The sequence below is a fragment of the Agrilus planipennis genome, unplaced genomic scaffold, assembly GCF_000699045.2.
Source record: "Agrilus planipennis isolate EAB-ADULT unplaced genomic scaffold, Apla_2.0 scaffold211, whole genome shotgun sequence".
NCBI lineage: Eukaryota > Metazoa > Arthropoda > Insecta > Coleoptera > Buprestidae > Agrilus > Agrilus planipennis.
This window is the reverse complement of record NW_020438967.1, coordinates 53,728-74,276: the sequence shown is the minus strand read 5'-3', so window position 1 is coordinate 74,276 and position 20,549 is coordinate 53,728. Positions and strand designations below refer to the sequence as shown.

Here is a 20,549-nt window from a genome sequence, read left to right as displayed (position 1 = left end):
TGCACAATGTTTGGCTTCGTTTTACAACGGCAAAAAATACAAGAAGTAAATATTACATTTTCTAGTTAAGTTTAAATCTTGATATTTGTTTTTAAATAATGATATGGGATATTTGATGATTACCTAATGAGATATGGAACGCTTATTAAACTAATAATTAATATGTGGAATATAACAATTGCAAGAAACTAAAATGGGAATGGGCCGGCCATGTTGCTCGTATGGAGGATGAAAGATGGACAAAAAAGATAATAACATGGAAAGGCCCATTAGGTAAGAGACGAAGAGGAAGACCAATAGAGAGATGGCTCGACGAAAATTATGAGAACAGCGGGACAAAACTGGATAGAAAAAAGCAAAAGATAGAGACAAACTGAGAAAATGGAGGAGGCCTTCACTCAGTAGAGAGGTCCTTAGTAACACCAGTGATATTTCCATGTAAAATAATAATATTAAAAAAAATAAAAAAATCAAACCGATCAAGTATCTTAAGTTCAAGTATAACCATATTCNGTTAAGGATTTAATCTGATTTCTGCGACATTTACAAATTACACAAAATATTATTATAAAAATAATGAATAAAGTAAGAGCAGCAGAATAAGTTACAGAATTTCGTATAAAAACAGATCTTTTTTTCGTGTAATTGTTCGAAAATGTCTTTTAATCTTAGACTGGCGATTCCCAGATCGTCCAGCGAGGATATTGTGCTTTTGTAGTTCTGTGATAGATGTGGCAAAGTGATGTTTCCCAAATTTTACCTTTCTTCTTCCTCACAACAGTCCTCCACTACGTTTATGGTCGGGATGAAATTCAAAAGTGTGGTTTTGTTGTTGTACGAATGAAAGGGAACCAACCTAACGTCAGTGCCGTAGCCCATACAGTTCACATTCAACGTTATACTGCCCGTTTTGTACAAATTTACACTTACTGGACTTTTAGCGTTTACACAATTTACCGTTAAAGTCTCTTTATCATCGACGATCACATATAACCACGTATTAGTTTTGTTGATACGATGCCAAATATTTTGTTTTAGTTTGGTTATTCTATAGTCACAATATTTAAAAGCGTCTTTCTTATTGTTGTATAGACCAATTTCACAAATTTCTGAATTTAAAGTTAACCGTGCCGGCTGTTTTTGCTTACAGAGTCTCTCATTCTTGAGTGCCTTACACTGCTCAAGTTCATTTTGACTTATCGGAACAAATAATTGTTTCGTTTTATCAATAGCGAGGTGTGATGTGGTAGGCTGAATGAAAATATAGGCGTCTGATGAATCCAGTTTCGATGGCAAACTCTTCATCTCGTACTAATGGAATTTTTATGGCTATGATGAGGTGTTGATTTACAACAGCGATATCGGTGTCCACGATGTCCAACAGTAGATGATAGCTTCTTGTCGAGATAAATATAGGATAACGAAGTCCAGGGGGTAAAAATGGAAGGGTTTTTTGGATTTCTAGTATTAAGTTTGAGGGATTAACAAGAAATGGATGAATTTGACCTGCTCGTGTCATGGTTAGCCCGTTTATTAAATTCTGAATATCATTTTGGAATTGAATTACTAACTCAGATACAAGTTGGCATGTTCTAAAAATTTAACATTGATATCAAGTTTTTGGGTTAAATTGAACATTTGAGCGTAAAGTTGAGTTGAAAAATTTTCCAACGTAACTAAATTTTTCTGAACGAGTTGTTCATTATGTATTATGTTGCTTAGTGTTTGATTAACTACATGAACGGTATTCTGCATAACTGATGTTTGTTTGCTCATTAATTCATGCATTTCGCGTTCGTTATTCGCAATTTCTGCAATGGTCTTATTATAATATACGGCGTCACCAGCGTCTGCCGTCTGCGTCGGTGAACATCTACACCTACTAGTTCTTGTGCAATAGTAACTTGAGCGTTTATTTTCGCCATAAGTTTGTTTGTATTATCAATGTAATTACCGCAAACGGAAGTTATTTTTTTCTTTAATTCATTACAAATGTCTACCGTTCTTTTATTGTACTTTTCCAGCCTTTTAAAATTTTCAATATATGGTAGTATGTTAAAACGAGTTAATAGTTTCCATTGGTCGTTATAAAATTGAACAGTTGCTAAGTTTTCAAAATGTATTCCAGGATTGTTTTCAATTGTTTCTATAGCGAACGAATTTTCGGTCAAAGATCCGTTAACACGGGAATGAAAAAATATTAAACCTAGGATGAGATACATGTCCTGGAAAAGATTAACTTATTTAATAGTTTGCATTTTATGAGGTTAAACATAAATTTTAATTTAAATTGACGTGTTTTAATTATTCAATGTACGGTTTTAATCTATTGATATGGACTGTGATATTGCTATTATCCTTTCTTATAATATAATTGACGTCCGATTTTCTACCTTTTATTTCGTAAGGTCCTATCCAAAAAGATGATAACTTTCTTGACCGACCTCTTTTAACACTCGGGTCATGTAAGAGAACCAAATCGCCTATATTAAATTTACGAACCCTAGTATTACGATTGTAGTGCACTTTGGAATTCTCTTTAGCTAACATTGTTTTATCACGGGCAATGCCCCAGGCCAGTTGCAATTTATATTTTGTATTTTGCACGTAGTCATCAAAAGTATACCGCGTGTCGGGTAATTTTTCTATTGAACTGGGTAATATGGGTTTACGGCCATATATGAGCTCATATGGGTTATAACTTGTCGATGTATGGGGTGTCCTGTTATAGACAAATGTATACTGATCCAACCAACAGTCCCAGTCAGCCTGATCTTTATTAATAAAATTCTTTAAATATTCGGTTAAACTACGATGTGATCTTTCGATTTGCCCGTTAGCTTGTGGATGGTATGGTGTGGTTTGAATTTTTGTGATTTTGAAAAGTTTACAAACATTTTTAATAACTGAACTAAGGAAATTCGTTCCCTGATCGGAAACCAACGTTTCAGGTACGCCCAACTTACAAATAATTTTAGAAACTAAACATCGGGTAACTGTAATAGATTCTTGATTTTTCATGGGGATAGCTTCAGAGTATTTTGTAAGATTATCTTGGAAAGTTAATATATATTTATTGCCGTTTTCCGTAAGTGGGAGAGNAACGTTTCAGGTACGCCCAACTTACAAATAATTTTAGAAACTAAACATCGGGTAACTGTAATAGATTCTTGATTTTTCATGGGGATAGCTTCAGAGTATTTTGTAAGATTATCTTGGAAAGTTAATATATATTTATTGCCGTTTTCCGTAAGTGGGAGAGAACCGACGATATCAGTAAAGCATTTTTGTAATGGACGAAAAGAAGTATCCGAAATTATCATAGGGGATTTATATATGCGCGTTACTTTATTTCACTGACATTTGTCGCATCTTTTGATAAACTTATGAATATCACGTTTCATTTTTGGCCACCGATGATACTGTTTTATTCGTTTATAAGTTCTATTAAAATCTGTGTGTCCACCCACCGGTGTGTCATGGAACTCATCAAGAATTTTGTTAATTTTATCGTTCGTATATTCTTCGGGGTTGTCATAGATTGAAATTTCTATAGAAGTATTTTTGAAAATGAATCGCAGAATTGCGCGTATCTCTTCAAATGACAATTTAACAATACAGAAAATAGATTTATTGATAGTTAAACTAACGATATTATTATTTAAACAAATGTCCCTGATTTTATTCATTCATTCATTCCCAGAAATTCTCACCTGTTATAGAGTCGCAATTTTTATTCACTATAACTAAATTAATTATATTTTTTATGTGTATCTGTTTTATAAAAATGTCTCCCACATTAAGATTTCTAACTTCTTCATCTAAATTATAATTATATGTTGATTCTAAAATTGGAGTAATTGTGTTAATAGGTGTGTTCTCTTTTGCAACAANTTATTCACTAAAACTAAATTAATTATATTTTTTATGTGTATCTGTTTTATAAAAATGTCTCCTACATTAAGATTTCTAACTTCTTCATCTAAATTATAATTATATGTTGATTCTAAAATTGGAGTAATTGTGTTAATAGGTGTGTTCTCTTTTGCAACAAAATTTAGAATGTGACTAGAGGATGAATTGAGAATATTTCCTGTTATTTCAATAACTTTAAGGTTCTGTATGATCTGTTTTCCTAAGACGTCTTTAAATTGTTCATAGTTAACAGATTTTTCTAATGAGTTTACTTCATAAGGGAGCCTACTAAGCGCGTCCGCGTTAACGTTCATTTTACCAGCTTTGTATACGATTTCGTAATCATACTCTTCGAGGGCTAATCTAAATTTGAGTAAACGACTTCCAGGGTCTTTCACGTTAAACAACCAAACTAAAGGTTTATGATCGGTAACGATGGTGAATTTCCTGCCGAAAAGGTATGGGCGAAAATGTTTCGTAGCCCAAACAATGGCTAAGAGCTCCTTTTCGGTTGTACTATAACTAATTTCTGCCTTGTTTAATGCTCTACTACAGTAAGCAATAGGTAAATCTTCGCTTATTTTGCCCTGAGATAAAATAGCGCCAATTCCAGTTTGACTCGCGTCAGTAGTTAATACAAAGTTTTTATTAAAGTCGGGATACTGTAGTATGGGTTTGGTTGATAAAAAGTGTTTTAAATTTTGAAAAGACTCGTGACATAAGTCTGTCCACTGATATTTTACATCCTTTCGAAGAAGTTTAGTAAGAGGTAATGTAATGGATGCGTAATTCTTTACAAAGCGCCGGTAATAACCGCAAAGGCCAAGAAATGATTTTAATTCCTTTACGTTTTTAGGAACGGGATAATTACGTATGACTTCTGTTTTGGAAGGGTCTGGCTGTATACCAGTATTAGTAATAAGATTTCCTAGATAAGTGACCTCTTTTCTCAAGAACTCACATTTAGATGGTTGAAGTTTTAAATTCGCGGATCGAAGTCTACTAAAAACATTTGCTAATTTTTCGTTATGGTCTTACAAGCTGCTACCGTATACACAGATGTCGTCTAGATAAATGAAACATTTAGAACCTCGAAGACCGGAAAGAACCGAGTTCATTATACGTTGGAAAGATGAAGGGCTTGTCTTAAGACTAGTGTTGCCCAAACGCAAGAACAAGACGAGACTTAGCCAGTCTTGGTCTTGGTCTTGCGCCAATACACCTGGTCTTGGTCTTGGTCTTGCGCTCCCAGTCTTGGTCTTGGTCTTGCAGCAAGAGTCTTGCAAGTCTTGCAATTACCTATTAGTCTATTACTATTTATTAAAGTTTACTTTAAATCCTAGAAAAACGTATTAGAATTGGAACATTGTGAGCTTGAATGAATATAGCCATAGTAAAGATCAAGCAGATTAATAAATAACTGAAGATTTGATAAGAAATTCGAAAAATCAACTGACCTATATGTCGTTTTCCATGGAAGTAACTGTTTCTTAATAAACATTTATGATTTATAAGCTTACATTTGCTAAAACATGTCCTAGCTGCAAGACGCAAGAGTCTTGCAGGCTATGTCTTGTTCTTGCTCAAGTCTTGCACGGTCAGTCTTGGTCTTGGTCTTGCTAAAAATACGCGGTCTTGTTCTTGGTCTTGGTCTTGCAAAAACGCAAGAACAAGACCAAGACTGCAAGACCAAGACTGAATTTGGGCAACACTACTTAAGACCCATAGGCATAGTATTGAATTCCATATGACCGAATTTGGTGCTAAAAGCTGTTTTCTCTTTATCCGACTCAGCTAAGGGAATTTAATAAAAACCGTTCGCAAGATCAAGAGTGCTAAAATATTGACTCCTACCTAACTGATCAAATATATCTGCTATAGATGGTAGAGGATAAGCATCTCCTATGGTGATATCGTTTAGCTTTCGATAGTCGACTACCAATCGCCATCTTTTATTGCCGAAAGCATCTGGCTTTTTCGGGACAAAAAGAAATCTGTTTGGTTTACTTACAATTAGAAGACATTATCATACTGGGAAGAACCTCGGAGGTTAACTTCCGATACGTGAACGAAGTCTTTAATAAATTGACAATCCCTAGAAATGCATTCTGTTTAGCAAACAAGTACTATGCCTAGGTCATGTTACAACACTGGAGGGAATTAATACCGACTATGACAAAACGAATACCATACTAAGTTCATTCATACCAAAAGTTTGACACTAACATAGAAACTGTTAAAAACTTTGCTCCCAGAGTTTTCCCTTATTCTTACATTATGTACGTCTTCGATTGTATTGGAGTTACCAGTTGGGAGGAAAAATGTAGCGATATAGTGATCTTCCATAGTATGTGTCGGGTATTGGCGATGTCTTGCCTTCTGACTTTTATCACTTCGAAATTAAGACGAACTGGATTTCCTCAAGTTTATATTTACACAATTTATGCACTCTTAATTTGACTATTTACATGAAAGCGTAACTAACCTCAACGTGCTAGGCACGTTACCATAATCGAATAAAATAATTCGAAGTAGTCTGTATTCTGTCGAAACTGCCAGACGCGGATCGCGATTTCGATCTTTTTGAATCTCATCAGCGCGTCACAGACAGCTCCAACAGAACACAGACCAACCATTACCTGCTGTCTTAACAGCGCGTTTTAGAAAATACTACAAATGGCGCGGCAAACGCCATCTGTGGCACGATGCTACATTTAAGGATTACGTATGCTCCAACAATGTCCATTTAAATATATGGATATTTACTTGCTGAAACGAATCCCGGACATTGTTGGAGCATACGTAATCCTAAAATGTAGTATCGTGTCACAGATGGCGTTTGCCGCGCCATTTGTAGTATAGATATCCACAAGTGGACCTTGTTGGAGCATACGTAATCCTAAAATGTAGCATCGGGCTACAGATGGCGCTTACTGCGCCATTTGTAGTATTTTGTAAAACGCACTGTTAAGACAGCAGGTAACAGTTGGTCTGTGTTCTGTAGGAGCTGGCTGCAACGCGCTGATAGGATCCAAAAAAATCGAAATCGCGATCCGCGTCTGGCTGTTTCGACCGAATACAGACCACTTCGAATTATTTTATTCGATTAAGCTAACGTGCCTATCACGTTGAGGTTGGCTACGCCGGGATTCGTTTTCAGCAAGTAGATATCCACACAAGTGGACCTTGTTGGAGCATACGTAATCCTAAAATGTAGCATCGTGCTACAGATTGCGTTCACTGTGCCGTTTGTAGTATTTTCTGAAACAAACTGTTAGGACAGCAGGTAAAAGTTGGTCTGTGTTCTGTCGGAGCTGCCTGCGACGCGCTGATGAGATCCAAAAAGATCGAAATCGCGATCCGCGTCTGGCAGTTTCGACAGAATACAGACCACTTCGAATTATTTTTATAAAATAAGTATTATTTCTAAAAACACAGATCTCAATTATTTCGGAGAATATAGGAAAATAATCTTCATTAATACAAGTAACAAACGTGCTCTTTTGAAAAGTCGTAACCAATATAGTTACAGAATTGGAACCTATTATTTCACGTTCACTGATGCTGTTACTTTCAATGTAAATTTTAAGATCAGAATAATAAACTTTTGTTTGTAAATTGACAAGAGTAAAGCATTTACCATATTCCGGAGTTAAAGACAAATTTAACATTTGCCATTCATGCCACATGTGCTCTTGGTGCCGAAACGCTAGTGTTTTACATATAGATTTATAATTTTTTAAATTATGGACTAAAGTTTTAAAGAAATTGTGTTTTGCCTCGAATCTTAAACAACATAATCCTACTATTAAACTAATAATTAATATGTGGAATATAACATTCCCTCCCCCTTGGGAAGAATCGAACACTATCCTTAGATATTAGCTTATCTAAAACCTAGAACGAAACTATAAAATCATTGGTTAATAAGAAAATTTAGAAAGCACTGTAAAATGAAAATACTCAAGAAGTTGTGGATCTACGAGATCTAATGGGTGCTAAAATTCGATTTTGATTACCAGATACATTTTCCGTTAGAGACGANAAAACAGGAGAAAATGCTATGTAGACTATTTCAAGGAGTAATTTAATAACAGTAAATTTTGGTTTGTTAGAATCCGAAAGAGAACTAATTACATCTGATAAAATTAAAGGTAAATATTTAATTAAGCATAAAGTCTGGACAGCCCTTTGACCAATTAAGTGTACTTTTTTATCTAAAGAAATAGGGCTAGTTTTGTTTAGACGTTCATTGATGCCAAAATTGAATGACGCCATTTATTTCGTTAATTGTTATCAAATTTTGTGAAACAATACATTTCAAAAATAGCTTGATTTCCAGTTGAACGACATCTTCTAATAAGTCGTGCATAACGTCTACGGACGGATTTTCAAAAAGTTTAAAAAAATTTAAATCGTTAAGTACACTTCGACATTTGATACCAAAAATATTCGACGTTTTTGGATTTAGTGAAGCTAACATACGACAATGTTCTTCATATGAAGTATTTGTTCGTAATAAATTATTGTTCTGAGTTGTCATAGATCTAGATTCTTCCCTGGTTGCTAAACAGATTCGACAAAAATGTTGTGCCGTAAATGACTCCACCATTCCATACAATTGGTTACCCCCCAAATTGTCAAAACTAAAGGCAACTAGCGTTCCTTTTATGTTTTCCTTCAAATAAGAATCAAAGACACCAGTAGATTCAAGTTCTTGCAGATCTTTTACAATTGGTTCAAGCACAGAATTTATACCAAATCGTTTAAAATCAAGACTGTAAAACAAACCAACTAAATGGATGTTGAGAAGCGCTGAATTAAAATGTGGCGGTAAGTTTCTTACAACCATATAGATTGCCCCAATTTTATGCCCCCCTGTTTTGGAACCGAGTGGGTTTACACTCTCAAACTCGTCAAAAAACATATGCAATTGTATAGAATTTTTCTGTTTATTAAACAAGAAATTTTGTTTATATTGCACACCGTCATTAAAAGAAGAAATTTTGTTACCTATATTTGAAGCTTGAGTAGACAAAATTTTGGAAAATGATTCATTATTTAAAAGAAAAGACAACGTTTTTAAAATTGGTACATAAGTAAAATAGGATATAAAAGGAACTTGTTCGTACTCAGAATTTGATTTATTCCAAACTTGATCATATCTGGTTCCTAAGGGAATTTGAATTGGTTCAACAATGACCTTTTTAAAGTGTTTTTCTCTTCTGTATTTTGATCGAAACTCGAAAAAGCATCTCTTTACTTCCGCAAGATCTTCATTTGAAACATTACTCAGTAAATTTAAATTAAGATCTAGTATTACCTGTATAGTTGAATTGGGCAGACTTAAAGCATGTAATTTAGAAACATAAGAAAAATTTGTTCATGCAATGATAAATTTGAATTATTTTTTATTAACGCGTTATTCACATCAGGAGTAGGAGCACGCTCCTTCTGTGGTTGTAGTGTTTTATTGTAAGCATTATCAATATTTTCAACTTTTGGAATACATCTTTGTAAGTGTCGTCGATATCCACTAAATGTTGAATATATAGATGAACAAGAAGGGCAAACTTACTGTAAAGTGGAACCTTTATAAATGGCGTCATTATTTCTTAAATGTTTTACCAATTCTGTAATTGTTTGGGATATAGTTTTACACAAATAGAAAGAATACATAATTGGAATAAAATCAAAACAATTCACTTAACTCTTCAACTTTACTCAAAAATTTGGCTTTTAGCTCTATCATCCTATTTATTGGTGTAATTATTTCCATGTTATAAAAGAAAAATTGTAAAAAAAGTGTCTCAGAGATCGCTCAAAATGTATATCAAAAACGAAGTGCACTTTAAAACACAAATCTAAAGCGGTAAAAACGTTGTTTTTTGAGCACCTCAATATATTTTGGTCAAAGACAACGTAATAATTTGAAATGTTAAACTTACTATTTTCCACGGCTAAAATGAATGGTTAATTAGTAGTTTTAACTTTAAGAGTTTTTCCAGAGGCACTTGAGTGTTCTGGAAACAAATTAACCGTGAAAACGCTTTACTATCACTTTCTTTTTTCGTGAGTTTTGCCGCAGTAGGTGCTAGAAGATGCACCAATAGGCAGATAGATTTTGTTGCACAATTCCAATCTAAAAGAAATGATTTTAAGAATAGGTCCAGCTGTTTAATATAATAGACAAGCCTATATACAAAGATAATAATAAATAATAAATTATAATATGTACAGGGTGTCCCATTTGTAATAATTAAAAAAAAAACATGGCTTCCTGACACAAAATACAACAAAAAAGTGTTATACAATTTTTCAATCCAGTGACAATTGAGCTCGCAAATCGTTTTTGTAAATTTGAACGTACAATTTGTTTCATAACGTGCCTGGATCTAGGCGACTAACGTCGCTCAGCTGATCTAGTGTGGATGTAAAAAGTACTTATCGGGAAGAAGCCGAATGCACTTCCACCTTGTAAAAAAAAGTGAAAGTGAAAAACAAAAGCGTACCTTTTATAAAAAATGTTGAAATTGTTCGCCATTCACTTCAATGCAACACTGACAGCGGCGTACCCAATTCCTGCGAATTTTGGCGCAGATACCGGGAATATTTCGAATTATACGATAGACATTGGTAAAGCAACCCACCACCAACTGACGGTTGAATAAGAACCCTACTAGAATGCACTGTCACACTACTAATTGTCCTTATTGTAATAGTCTTTCACGAAATGACTACTAAATAAATAAACTAACAATAACAAACAAGTAAATTCCACAACAATCCAAAGCAAACTGAACAACCTGTTAGAAACTACGACATTATGTGTATTTATTCGAGTCACTTCCAGCAGTATAATTATAGGAGGTTATAACCAACTTGGTCCTCCTGGACACATCCTTGTATTACTCCACGTGGGGTTAATGATCTCTGCCAGGCAAAATTAATGTCAGACCGACCAGTTTAACACATGTGATTGGTCAAAGTAGGTCTGCATCTTGTCTCAACTTTTACAAACATAACACATAATTGTTTTCGTACACTAGTGCGTTATGTTACTGACTTTATGAAACGCTGAGTTGACAGGGTTGTTTGTATACCGCTTCTAACTATTCCGTAGTCATTATAATTTCTTTTCTATTTAAAATAACAATACACGACGTCATGGGCTACATTAGGTCCACCTCTGTTTACGATCATGGGATTTTCGATTGTGATAGGTACGTAGTTTTTCTAACATGTTCAGTCATCTAATGGACCTTAACGCAAGTGCATTTTCTTCGTTTGATCCGTAAGTTAATACAAAACATAAGCAATAACATAACCCCAAAAAGCAGCTGATTCTGGCCTACTGAAGGTTAAATTTTTCTACCATCAGCTGACAATCGTAATTAATTTGCGATTGTCCAGGGCCGGCATCAAAACTGTTATAATTTTATAATTTTTTGTTTTATTTCCAAAGTCAAAAGTGTTATAACATTTTATGTTCCAAATGTCCGTAGGAATCTGTGGTATAAATACTAATTATTATAACTGGGACACTCTATATAGTAAGTATGCACTCACCGTCACTATCTTCCGACTCTCGGAGTAATTTAGAATCTAATCGTAATGTCGTCGTTTTATAAACCCAAGTGATGATTGGTACATATTTTTCAAAAATAGTTTCATTAATTTTGTCGAGAGTTGGAAACATTAACGAAAATGAAGAAAATACCACAAATGGCGCGGTAAATGCCATCTGTAGTACGATGGTACATTTGAGTATTACGTATACTCCAACAAGGTCCATTTAAATAATGGATATCTACTTGCTGAAACGAATCCCGACGTAGCTAACCTCAACGTGATAGGCACGTTACCATAATCGAATAAAATAATTCGAAGTGGTCTGTTTTCTGTCGAAACTGCCCGAACTGTTGGAACATACGTAATCCTCAAATGAGGCATCGTACTATAGATGACGTTTACCGCGCCATTTGTGGGATTTTCTAAAACGCGCTGTTAAGACAGCAGGTAAAAGTTAATCTGTGTTTTGTCGGAGCTGTCTGCGACGCGCTGATGAGTTCCAAAAAGGTCGAAATCGCGAATAACAGCGTATATTCTGTATATATAATAACATTTACATAATTTAATAACATAAACCGACCTGCGTTCTAAATAGGTTTAATCCGTAGTATTGCGCAATGTTAGTAAATTAAACTGTATAAGTAAAAAAAAGTAGATAGGTATACCCTCATTTTGGCGATCAGCAAACAAAGAAATAATGACCCCAATAGGACAAATTCTTAAAAAATGCGCCAGAAAGTCCTTATCACCTACTGCTCCTTCACAATCACGTGTCTGGAATTGAATTTTAGAAAGTTGAGGGAATGTCTTCACAGCTGAAAGTTGTGGCAATGTAAAATACTTCGTAGATGTGCATCCCTTTATATATACATATGTTTATATTTATGAGTGTTGCATTTTCGAAATACCTAATACTTATTATTTATTGAACTGTAACTTACGGTTAAAACATAAAGAAGCAAAAGCCTAATACTACTACTACTAAGACGAAATACAGTGATACAGATACCTGATTATTTTTGTATAAACCAGAGTTGCTTAGGTAAAAATTGATAAGTAACTATTATTTTTTGGTAATAAGTACCTAATAGCTTTAAAACGTCGTATTCTGGACTCGACAACGTTGCTATTTTACTTCTTCATATTTAAGTTTTATGTAATAAGGTTGTATTTCACAATCGTCTATTTTATTCTACAAATAAAATTCATATAAAAATAAAAAGTTATTTTGGAATTGCAATCACGCATTAAACGGATGTAAGATCATTTAAGAAAACGCGTCAGAAAAAAAATGGAATTGTTAACTTTTTAGTTTCAAAATAGTAATTATGAGATATAATTCTGAAGTTACATGTACGTATAAAAGACAATAATCAAATTAAACAAAAATCTACTTATTCCAGAAACCAACAATGGAAAAAAATTGCTCTGCGTTATTTAAATAAGAAAAAATTTAGAGTCGATATTATTCTTCCAAATATTTTTTACCCTAATATGCACGCATATTTTAAATCATACAACACAAATCTTATAAATCGAATCCTTTCCAACATAAAATAATAAAANCTCGGCAGTTTTAAATTATGGGACACGAGCATGTAAAAACATTGAAATATAAACATAAACAGTCTGGAGTTTCGAGGCCAACGCTATCGAAAGGGGTTTGGTGCTTTTTGAGGGATCATTCTGATATAGTCTTTTCGAATATACAGTCTAATTATTTTTTCTAATTAGTAAGAGTTTCATTAATTTTGTTATTTTAAGAAAAAGGAAAAAAATAAAGGTTTTTAAATTCTTCGTTGTGAGTGTTATTGTTATTGATATAATTATCTAACAAAGCAGCGGTGGGATTCCCAAAAAAAGGAATTAGTGTATTCATTTTGTGCAAAAAAAAAGGGGCTGGTGGCAACTATGAATAGACGACCGAAACGCGGTCAGCGCCAGGACATTGACAGTGAACCTCCAATACGTCTACCTCGGATGAACCTTGATGAGCAGGGTGAATTGGAGCAACCTGACACCAATGTTAGTACCCCGGAAGAGACTGGTACCCCAACAATAGAGACAACAGGTAGTAGTGACTTACAAAATATGTTAGTCGAGGCCAGAGTTGAAATTGCTGCCTTGAGAAGCCAGCTTGTAACGTTTGGTAAACAATTTTTTGAAGCCGCAACCTACCGTGCTGATTTGGGTCAAAAATTAATAAGTTAAAATTAAATTTGTCTCAAGAACAAATTGTTGACTGTATTATTGAAGGCATAACAGACCCATCAACTAAATTAACCATAAAGGCGGCCCGTTGTACTACTTTTGTTGAACTATCAGAATATGTTACAAATTTTCCTTGTACTTCAAAAGTGTCCGGTCAAAGATTTAGTTTAAGACCCGAGACTAAATTTACAGCCGGAGTAGACGGAAATCGACAAAGCGATATAGTGTGTTATGTTTGTAAGGAAAACGGCCATAAACGTATACAATGTCCTAAATATAAAAATTTTAGGTGCATTTTTTGCAATAAATCAGGTCATACTGTGGAAAATTGTAGATTTAAGCGTAGGGAACGTGAAGGGAAAAGTGACAAAAAGAAATATGTTAATTACGCTGGACAAATTTTAGGTAACAAATATCAAAAAAGAGCTAAAATTAGAAAACAACACGTAGACTGTATTATTGATATGGGAAGCGAATCGACGCTAATGAAATACTCAGTTGCTCGAAAAATGAATTTACCAATTATTCGCCTTAATGAAAATATATATTTATCCGGTTTTAATGGCTCACAAGTAGTTGTTAGACATAAATGTTTTGAAACAATACAAATTGAGGGAGTTAAAGTAAAAACGGAAATTTTATTAGTAAACAACCAAGACCTAATTTTTGATTTATTAATTGGTCAAAATTTCCTTGATCACCCGTCTGTATTGCTGATCAATAGTGGACAATACTTAGTTATTACAACATTGCCCATCGATACCGATTTATCGCTAAATATGATAAATAAATATTCTGTAAATTTTGTGAAGGTTACCGAGCTCATAAACCAGAATGCTGATGTATGTAGTTTCTCGTGCGGTGACATTTCATTGGCGGAGAAAAACAAACTCCAACAGCTGCTATTAGGCTACAAGGACCGTTTTTGTTTTAAGACAAGTGAGTTGGGGAAGACTAATACGACACAAATGACGATCAAGTGCAACACTGATAAACCAATAGTTTACCGTCCGTACCGTTCATCAATTTCGGAGAGAGAGGAAATAAAGTCAATTATAAACGACTTATTATCAAATAACATTATACGCCCGTCTCGTTCTCCATACGCTAGCCCAGTTCTGCTAGTTCCAAAAGGGGACGGTGGGAAACGATTATGCGTGGACTTTCGAGCTTTAAATAAAATAACTGAAAAAGATAAATTTCCTCTCCCTCTAATTGATGATCAAATAGACCGACTGGGAGGCCATAAGTATTTTATTACCCTTGACCTCGCCCAGGGGTTTTACCAAATACCCCTTTCAGAGTCGTCAATACCAAAGACCGGGTTCGTGACCCCAGACGGGCATTATGAATTCTTACGGATGCCGTTTGGACTCGCAAACGCACCGAGCGAATTTCAACGTTTAATGACGGAAGTATTAGGAGACTACATAAACACGATTGCACAAGTTTATATTGATGACATTATCATACCTGCCAAATCCTTTGACGAAGGTATGGACAGATTGATAAAAATATTAGACCGACTAAGACAGCATAATTTGACACTAAAATTGTCCAAGTGTAAATTTTTTTTCACACAAATAGAGCATCTGGGTAGAGAAATTTCAGAGTTGGGAGTAAAACCTGGACTAAAAAGACAGAGGCCGTACGAAATATGCCAATACCTAGTAACGTTAAACAATTACGTCAATTTCTTGGATTGGCAGGTTATTTTCGTAAATTCATAAAAGATTTCGCATTCATCGCCGAACCGTTAACGCGATTGTTACGCGAGAACACTACATGGGAGTTTAAACAGGAGCAATTAACTGCTTTTAACCGTCTCAAGGAATTATTAAGTGATAAGTCGGTTTTAAAAATTTTCGATAGACACTTAAAAACAGAAGTGCATACAGACGCTAGTAAGGTGGGAATTGCTGGCATCTTATTTCAACTAGATGAAAATAATAAGAAACATGTGGTAGCTTATTTTAGCAGACAAACGTCTATTCCAGAAAAGAATTATCATTCATATCAGCTATCTATATTAGGTACACGGTTTACGTTTAAGTGACAGACTGTAGCTCTATAAGAAGTACGGCAGTAAAGAAGGATATAATTCCACGAGTAGCTAGGTGGTGGTTAGAGCTACAAGATTATCAGTTCGATATTCAATATCGATCTGGGTTAAAAATGAATCATGTAGATTGCCTCAGCCGTAACCCTCCAAACACAATATTGGGAGTTGTAAACATTACAGAATCGGAGTGGTTATTGGCAGCGCAACTTCAAGATGAGACAATTTGCATGATACGAGATATTTTATTAAATACAGAAAATAAGTCAACAAATAAACATTACTTTGATCAGTATCAAATCAAAAATGGGCTTGTATACCGTAAATTTGAAGACGCGTCACTAAAATGGTTAGTACCAAAATCTACTCGATGGCAAATTTGCAAACTCTTTCACGATGATATCGGACATTTTGGCATAGATAAAACACTATCGAAAATTCGGGAGAACTATTATTTTCCGAGAATGCGTAAATTCGTTACGAAATATGCATGCTTAAGTTGCCTTTATTACAAATCGCCGTCAGGAAAAAAACAAGGGCAACTGCATCCCATTGAAAAAATAGCAGTACCGTTTCACACGTTACACTTAGACCATGTTGGACCCTTCATTAAAAGCAAAAATAAAATCACGCAGATACTCGTTATAGTAGACGGTTTTACAAAATTTACCATCATAGAAGTTGTAAAAAATACAAAATAGAGATACGTGATATTTTTGGGGTACCAGTGTGTGTCATCACTTATCGGGGAGCCGCATTCACGTCCCACACGTTCAAAGAATTTTGCCGAAATCATGGAATTAAACAAATTCTAAACGCGGTTGCCACCCCACGCGCCAACGGTCAGTGCGAGCGCTTTAATCGCACAATATTTAACTCGTTGTCTGCCTTGAATGGAGGAATGGAAGATGGTATTTGGGACTCTCACATAAAAACCATACAAAGAGGTTTAAATACTACCGTGAATCGAGCAATTGGAATGACACCAACTGAATTACTTTTGGCACAAAATCTCGTTCGGCAGCTGAAAGTATTGTCCTGAGTGAAACTCAATATGACATAACTAAATTAGACTTGTCAGAAACCCGAACGAAAGTTAAAGCTCGATTAGATAAGGCACAGCAGAAACAAAAGGAGCAATTTGATTTAAGAAGGGCAAGAGCAACAAAGTACCCTGTGGGAACTCTTGTATTAATTCGAATTACTAGTGTCCCATCAACAGGCGAGAGTAAAAAGTTACATCCCAAATTTAAGGGACCTTTCAGAGTTGTGGCAATTTTGCCAAATGAACGATACGAAGTAGAGGACCTTAGGAATAGGAGAAAACAACGGTCTGTGGTAGCAGTAGACCACATGAAAGATGAGTAAGTGCATTAGGGCGGGGAAAATGTGCTAAGGTGAGAATGTTATTGAAATTTCTTTAGTGTCTTGTTTGAAATTTTGGAGCATGTTAACTGCTTGAATTTAATGTGCAAAAGTGGGTTAAAACATGTGAAACACTTGAAAGCGCATAGTTGCAAATGTGCAAAAGTGAGTTAAAACATGTGAAACACTTGAAAGCGCATAGTTACGAATGTGTAAGGGTGGGTTAGAAACACTCGCAAACACAAAAGAAAAAAAAAATAGGAAAAAGGTATGAAAGAGCAAAAGTGGGTAAGAAACGCTTGAAAGCTCATGGATGTGCAATATAGTATGTTACCAAAATTGCGCTGTTGGAAGTTATGTAAAACTGACGAGGAGCCTCTAACAAAATCGAGAATTAGGGACAACGTACATCTGACGAGAAATTCTTGTTGTTAATAACAAAATAAAATTGTATTCTCAGTTTATTACGTTTTTTTGTCAATAATGCAAATTATTTTTTACTATGTATATATATGTACACTATCTAACTATTTTTCTGCTTCATAATTTTTGTAAGTTTGATAGCTTTAGGTTTAAGTTCTTTTGTCTTTGTCCACATTTTTTTTCTTAAACTAGTCACTTAATTTATTATTTTATTTATACCTTCATAGTTGTTTCTATCCATGATTTTAACAATTTATTTTATGTATTATTTTATTTATATTGTGCGTCGTTTTAATTGTACTTTTACATAATTTTTACTGTGTAAATTACTGTGCCCGTGGATATTCACCAACCTTGTAGCGTTATATAAGCTAAACTTCTGTTATGTACTTAACTGACCTAGACACCTAGGTCTGGATTCATGAATTATTCGATTCTTATTAGTGTTTTTAATAATTGTAGCCTTTGAAGAAGCTCTATACCTGGCGGCGAAACGTTGGTGAACTTTCACCCTATTGGCTTTGATTTTTTATTTATAACTTAACCTACGGGAAGAAATTGGAATATATTAATATTAATATCCCCAACGATTCTATAATTTTTGTATTAATTTGTGCATCTAAGAAAGTCTCAAGATCTGTTTTATGTATGTAAGTTACGGAATCAGTAACTTAATGAGGAGTGGAGGTTTTAAGGTTATGAAATCAAACAATGCTTGATGCAGTAAAAACAACTGAATAACAAAACATATTTACAGATTAGCTGATGCTAATAAACTATTTACAAAGTGCTTATAACTAATTAATCAACCTCATTCAATACAATTGTCGTTAACCTTAATTAACAATACAGTAGTCTCTCTCTATAACGATTCTCCCTATAACGATAATTCCCCTATAACGATGTACTTTAACACCGATGTTTGGTCTAACATAAGAACAATGTAATTTACTCTCTGTATAACGATATCGCTCTCTCTATAACGATGTTTTCAGAACAATTGTGTTTGTTTACATGTCAATTTTAAAATAATGAGCGGGTGTTTATTTTCAACTTAACTCGCCCAACGATCAGTTCAATACTCAACGTCTTTTGTTTCCCGTTTTAGGCCATAGTGACGTGTGGCATTGAGCGCCTACCGCCTCTATCAATTGTTTTAGTGTTGCGTGTTTACAGTAAATTGAACTTTTGTGTGTGTACAATTGAAATGCTTCCAACAAAGCGTAAGGTGCTCACTGTCGAAGAAAAGATTTCTTTCATCAAATCAATAGAAAATGGCGAAAAACAAACAGATGTTGTTCGACGTACGGGGATTTCCCAGTCGACTGTGGCTACAATTTGGAAGGATAGGAAAAAGTGGCTTGATGCGGGAATAGAAATGGGAACCAAGAAAAAGATTCGTAAACCTCAGTATGACGATTTAGATCGCGCTATTCTACAGTGGTTTAAACAACAGCGTAACAACCACATTCCACTGTCTGGACCTGTAATCAAAGCAAAGGCGGAATTTTATGCTACGGAGCTTGGCATCGCTAACTTTAAGGCATCTGAAGGTTGGCTGAGTAAGTGGAAGCAGCGTCACAACATAAATTACGGGCAGATTAGTGGAGAGGCTCGTGACGTCGACAAAAACATTACAGACGACTGGCTGCAAAAAGTGTGGCCTGGTATGACAGCTCGATATTCGCCAGAAGATATTTTTAACGCTGACGAAACTGGATTATTTTACAAGATGACACCAAACAAAACATTGAAATTCAAGTCAGAAAAATGTATCGGAGGGAAATTATCAAAAGAAAGGATCACAATTTTGGTGGCAGCTAACATGACAGGTTCAGTAAAAAGAAAACTTCTGGTGATTGGCAAGTCTAAGAATCCACGTTGCTTCAAAAATGTTAAGCGTCTGCCTGTTAATTACCAAGCAAATAAGAGTGCTTGGATGACGTCTCAAATTTTTGAAGAAGAGATTCGAAAATGGGATTGTGAGTTGAAGGGCAAGAAAATTTTACTCTTGGTTGACAACTGCCCTGCTCACCCTGCAATACCCAATCTCCAGAACATAGAACTTGGATTTTTACCAGCCAACACAACAAGTATCCATCAGCCTATGGACCAGAGTGTCATAGAAAGTCTAAAAAGTCATTACAGGCGAAGACTTCTAATGGAACTGGTGGAGTCAAATGGACATTTTAGGCCAACTATCCTAGATGCTGTACAAATTATCAGCAGAGCATGGGCTGAGGTGACAGAGAAGACAATAAAGCACTCATTCAGGCACGCAGGATGGCTGGAAGACCCAGTACCAACAGAAGACGAAGACGACTTGTCTCTAGTTATTTGGGCCCAACAGTTGGAACTTCCAACAACTTATACGCCAGAGGAGTTACAGGATTACGAAAACATAGACGAGACAGTGGCTACAGCAGCAGGAGTTTCAGACGAGGACATTCTGAATGCTGTTCGTGTTGTTGTTGATGACGAAGATAGTGAGCAAGAGGAAATCGATCCAGAGCCGGAACCAGTCCCAACCCCTCTACAAGCCCTGGAGGCTGCTAAGGTGCTCCGCAAATTCTTTGCTCACCATGAAGAAGAGCCAACTGCGTCAGAGGATGCTTCGCGTCTTGAAGATAAAGTGAGGTCTATGCTTTGGAAGACCAAAAAAAAGCAAACAACATTGAAAGACTTCTTTAATTAAGCATTATGTAATTTTATTTGTGATTTTTTTATATCAATTTATCTTTTTTATCATTGTGCTTTTTCTTTGTTCATAGTACGGTCTTTTATTTTAAAGCATTACTTGATTAAAAAAATATTTCTCTCTATATAACGATCTCTCTCTATAACGATGAAAACATCCGGTCCCTTGAGAATCGTTATAGAGAGAGTCTACTGTATTTATATTGAGACAAGTTATACACGTGGCCTTTCTTTTCTCACACTCCCCCTCTCTCTCCCTCCTTCTTAGTTAGGTCTAGTCTCCTAGATGGAGTTAGATGACTAAGTT

The 20,549-nt window shown here is 35.0% G+C and overlaps 1 protein-coding gene across 1 annotated transcript; it reads left to right on the top strand.

Moving 5' to 3' along the window:
* The first annotated feature begins 13,398 nt into the window (after positions 1-13,398).
* LOC108738431 (tigger transposable element-derived protein 4-like) lies at positions 13,399-20,240 on the top strand. The gene is made up of 3 exons (XM_025975315.1): positions 13,399-13,558; positions 15,001-15,192; positions 18,706-20,240. Exons 1-3 carry the CDS (start codon positions 13,399-13,401, stop codon positions 20,238-20,240), a joined length of 1,887 nt encoding a protein of 628 aa, XP_025831100.1.
* The last annotated feature ends 309 nt before the right edge of the window (positions 20,241-20,549 follow it).

Coding starts and splice junctions, on each gene's coding strand:
- LOC108738431 (XM_025975315.1), top strand. CDS start 13,399: ATGAATAGACGACCGAAACGCGGTCAGCGCCAGGACATTGACAGTGAA. Junction 13,559..15,000: donor CCCAACAATAGAGACAACAG/GTAGTAGTGACT, acceptor TACCCCTTTCAG/AGTCGTCAATACCAAAGACC. Junction 15,193..18,705: donor TGCCAAATCCTTTGACGAAG/GTATGGACAGAT, acceptor CAATTGTTTTAG/TGTTGCGTGTTTACAGTAAA.